Below are 2,695 nucleotides of genomic sequence, written 5' to 3'. Positions count from 1 at the left end.
TTTTCCTAGAACTTGAAGAAGGCCTCTTAGGACTTGGACTTGGAGCGTCGGCTGGTCGATTTGGCATATTCATCCTTTGAGGATCTCCATAATATTCGTTGAGATAATTTTGCTCACCTTCTATTGGCATTTCCATATACCTGTTTTTCTCTTTTGAGTCTTTACGACCAATCCATCTTCCGAAAGGAGTAAACTAAAAGGTGAAAGAACGAAGTAAAATATTTACAGAACATTGAAACTATGCTCTACTAAAACATTTACTAACTGTGAATATAACTTATATATGCACACATTTTATAATTATTATATACCTTGTAATAAAAAAAAAAACAGAAACTACTCCTACTAATAATGCTGCTAAGGTAGAACCCCGGAACATAGGTGTTTTGAATATACTATTCTCTGTGGTCTCAAAATTATTGAGAGATTCATCTGTAACAGGATATATTTCAGATGGTCTGTTAACATTAACTACAGTACTTAAATTCTGACCTTTTTGACCTGCAAAAACTTCAATATTTTTCAAGTCTTCATTTTTTACACACACTTTTGTCTCATCATTAATTTTAATATAAGTACAAGGCACTCTTTTCTTTCTCCCTCTCCTCCTCCGTGATGTCTTCTAGACGTTGGTGCATATGTATATGCCACCATGTGACTCTTTTTAAATTCTTCAGTATACTCATCCTTATTTTCCCTTATGAATTCCCCTAAGGGGCTGTATCCTTGCATGAATGCTGGCATCACTGCAGTAATATTAGATTTTGTGAAAACTCTTCCATTGTTATTTGTACCTATAAGAAATTGATTCGTATAGTCTAAACTAGAACTTGTATGATCATAGGATTCTTTTTCTTTGTCTTTTATTAATTCAGAATAAAAATCTTCCTCTTTCTTTGTAGGTCTAAATATATGTTCATAATCCGGGTATCCTTTTTCAGAGCTATAACAAGAAACCAATGCATAACCACTATCCTTAGTTGCATAATTCATAAGACACCTAACGTTTTGAACTCTCGATTTATATTTGTTTTTTTTATGCCATCCTAATGGCACATTCGGGACGACAACTTCAATTTCACTTGGTTTATATGTACCAAAATATATATACTTTTTTTCATCTATTTCTTCAGAGATATTTATACCATGTTCATCTGTTTCTGAAGAACTTTCTGTTTCTGTTGATCCTCCTAACATTGATAAGAGCACCTTTGGATGATACTTTGGATTACATCTAAAATAATGATCACAAAGGTGATAATATTTAATCTTACAACAACCTCTATTTATATTTTTTTCATATAGATCCAAAATATGTTGCACGTACTTTTTATACGTTTCACCTTCATACTTCTTATTTTTAATACCAGTATTAAATTCATCAAAATTAATAAAATATTCATATAGGTCTTTCTCTTCTTCCCAATCACCCATATAGTCATTATAATAATCGTAACATTCAAAATTTACATCACACTCATTTTTAATGGAATACTGCACTTTGTTTTTAGTTTTTCTGTAAGAAAAACTGCTTTAATGTTCTTATTATTATTTCCACATTTTTGTTTTATTTGTTCATACACCCAGTATTTCAGCAATATACAGTAATTAATAGTATCATTCCCGTGTTTTTTGCATAATATATCTTCCAAGCTATTAGCAAATTTTTTACAAATATTCTCAAATTCAGTACAATTGATACTATCCGTACCATTTATTTTACATTCTTTATCATACTTATTGCCTGTATCATCGTTTTCATTGAAGTGTTCATATATTTTATGTGAAGGTAACCCTTCCAGTTCCTTTTCCTAAAAAATTATATATTATAAACAAATCGGATAAATATATAAATTTATATTTTAAAGAATTATTTAGTCTTCTTTAAGACAATTTTTAAATTCAAATAAGTAATTAACAATGTTTTGTATAAAAAATTAAAGTATACCCAATTTTTTGTAGTTTGCGTCTGCGCTTTCCCTGAATCTCCCATTCTATATCAAAATGTAGTTATTAAATAATAAAAATATTAGCTACAATAGCATTTCGATATATAAAAAATATTTACATAGAAGGTACTGTCTCATAAGGAATAACTTTATACTGGTTTAAAAAAAATATATTTTTTTTATTATGAAATATTTTTTTAAACCTAGAAAATCATTGAATCGTTGTTATAACATAAATATGGAACAAAATAAACAGTTACAACTTTTAGAAAGTGTTATTCATGTTTTAAGCATAAATTTTCTAACAAAACAAAAAGTTTTTGGTAAAATTAAAATTCTGTAAAATTTTAAGATGTAAACATACTGTGTACATCTTTACTAATAATGTATAGTACAATAAATTTCACCTGAATTTTGGTTTATATGAGTTTTAAATATATTTATTCATTCATTTTGAAGATATATGTAACCTTTTAACACGTTTATTATATGTAAGTATATTTTTCCGTAGAAAAAAATGAATATGCTTGATTAAGTATAAACTTCATTTTGAAGTTCAAGTATGTAGGCATTTTTTTATTCGTATTTTTTTTAATACCTTATTAGAGAAGCACTCATGCTGTTTTGTCACTTTAACAAAAGCGACTTATGAATTTGAAATTTAATAAAATGGAAGATAAATGTGTCAAACGAGTTTTCAAATCCTGTGGGAAATAAATGGAATCGGGTTAAACTTAAAATTATTT

The 2,695-nt window shown here is 27.8% G+C and overlaps 1 protein-coding gene across 1 annotated transcript; it reads right to left on the bottom strand.

Moving 5' to 3' along the window:
- Positions 1–277: 277 nt before the first annotated feature.
- Positions 278–2,420, bottom strand: PCYB_003230 (CYIR protein). Its single transcript, XM_004227744.1, has 4 exons — positions 1,949–2,420; positions 1,467–1,811; positions 652–1,434; positions 278–619 (listed from the first exon to the last, which is right to left on the bottom strand). The coding sequence occupies exons 1-2, from the start codon at positions 1,991–1,993 to the stop codon at positions 1,467–1,469; spliced, it is 390 nt and encodes a 129-aa protein (XP_004227792.1). The 5' UTR covers positions 1,994–2,420; the 3' UTR covers positions 278–619; positions 652–1,434.
- Between the last annotated feature and the right edge of the window lie 275 nt (positions 2,421–2,695).

This window comes from Plasmodium cynomolgi (assembly GCF_000321355.1).
Source record: "Plasmodium cynomolgi strain B DNA, scaffold: 0252, whole genome shotgun sequence".
Classification (NCBI taxonomy): Eukaryota; Apicomplexa; class Aconoidasida; order Haemosporida; family Plasmodiidae; genus Plasmodium; species Plasmodium cynomolgi.
The sequence above is the reverse complement of the archived record's forward strand: the minus strand, read 5'-3'. Positions and strand labels throughout refer to the sequence as shown.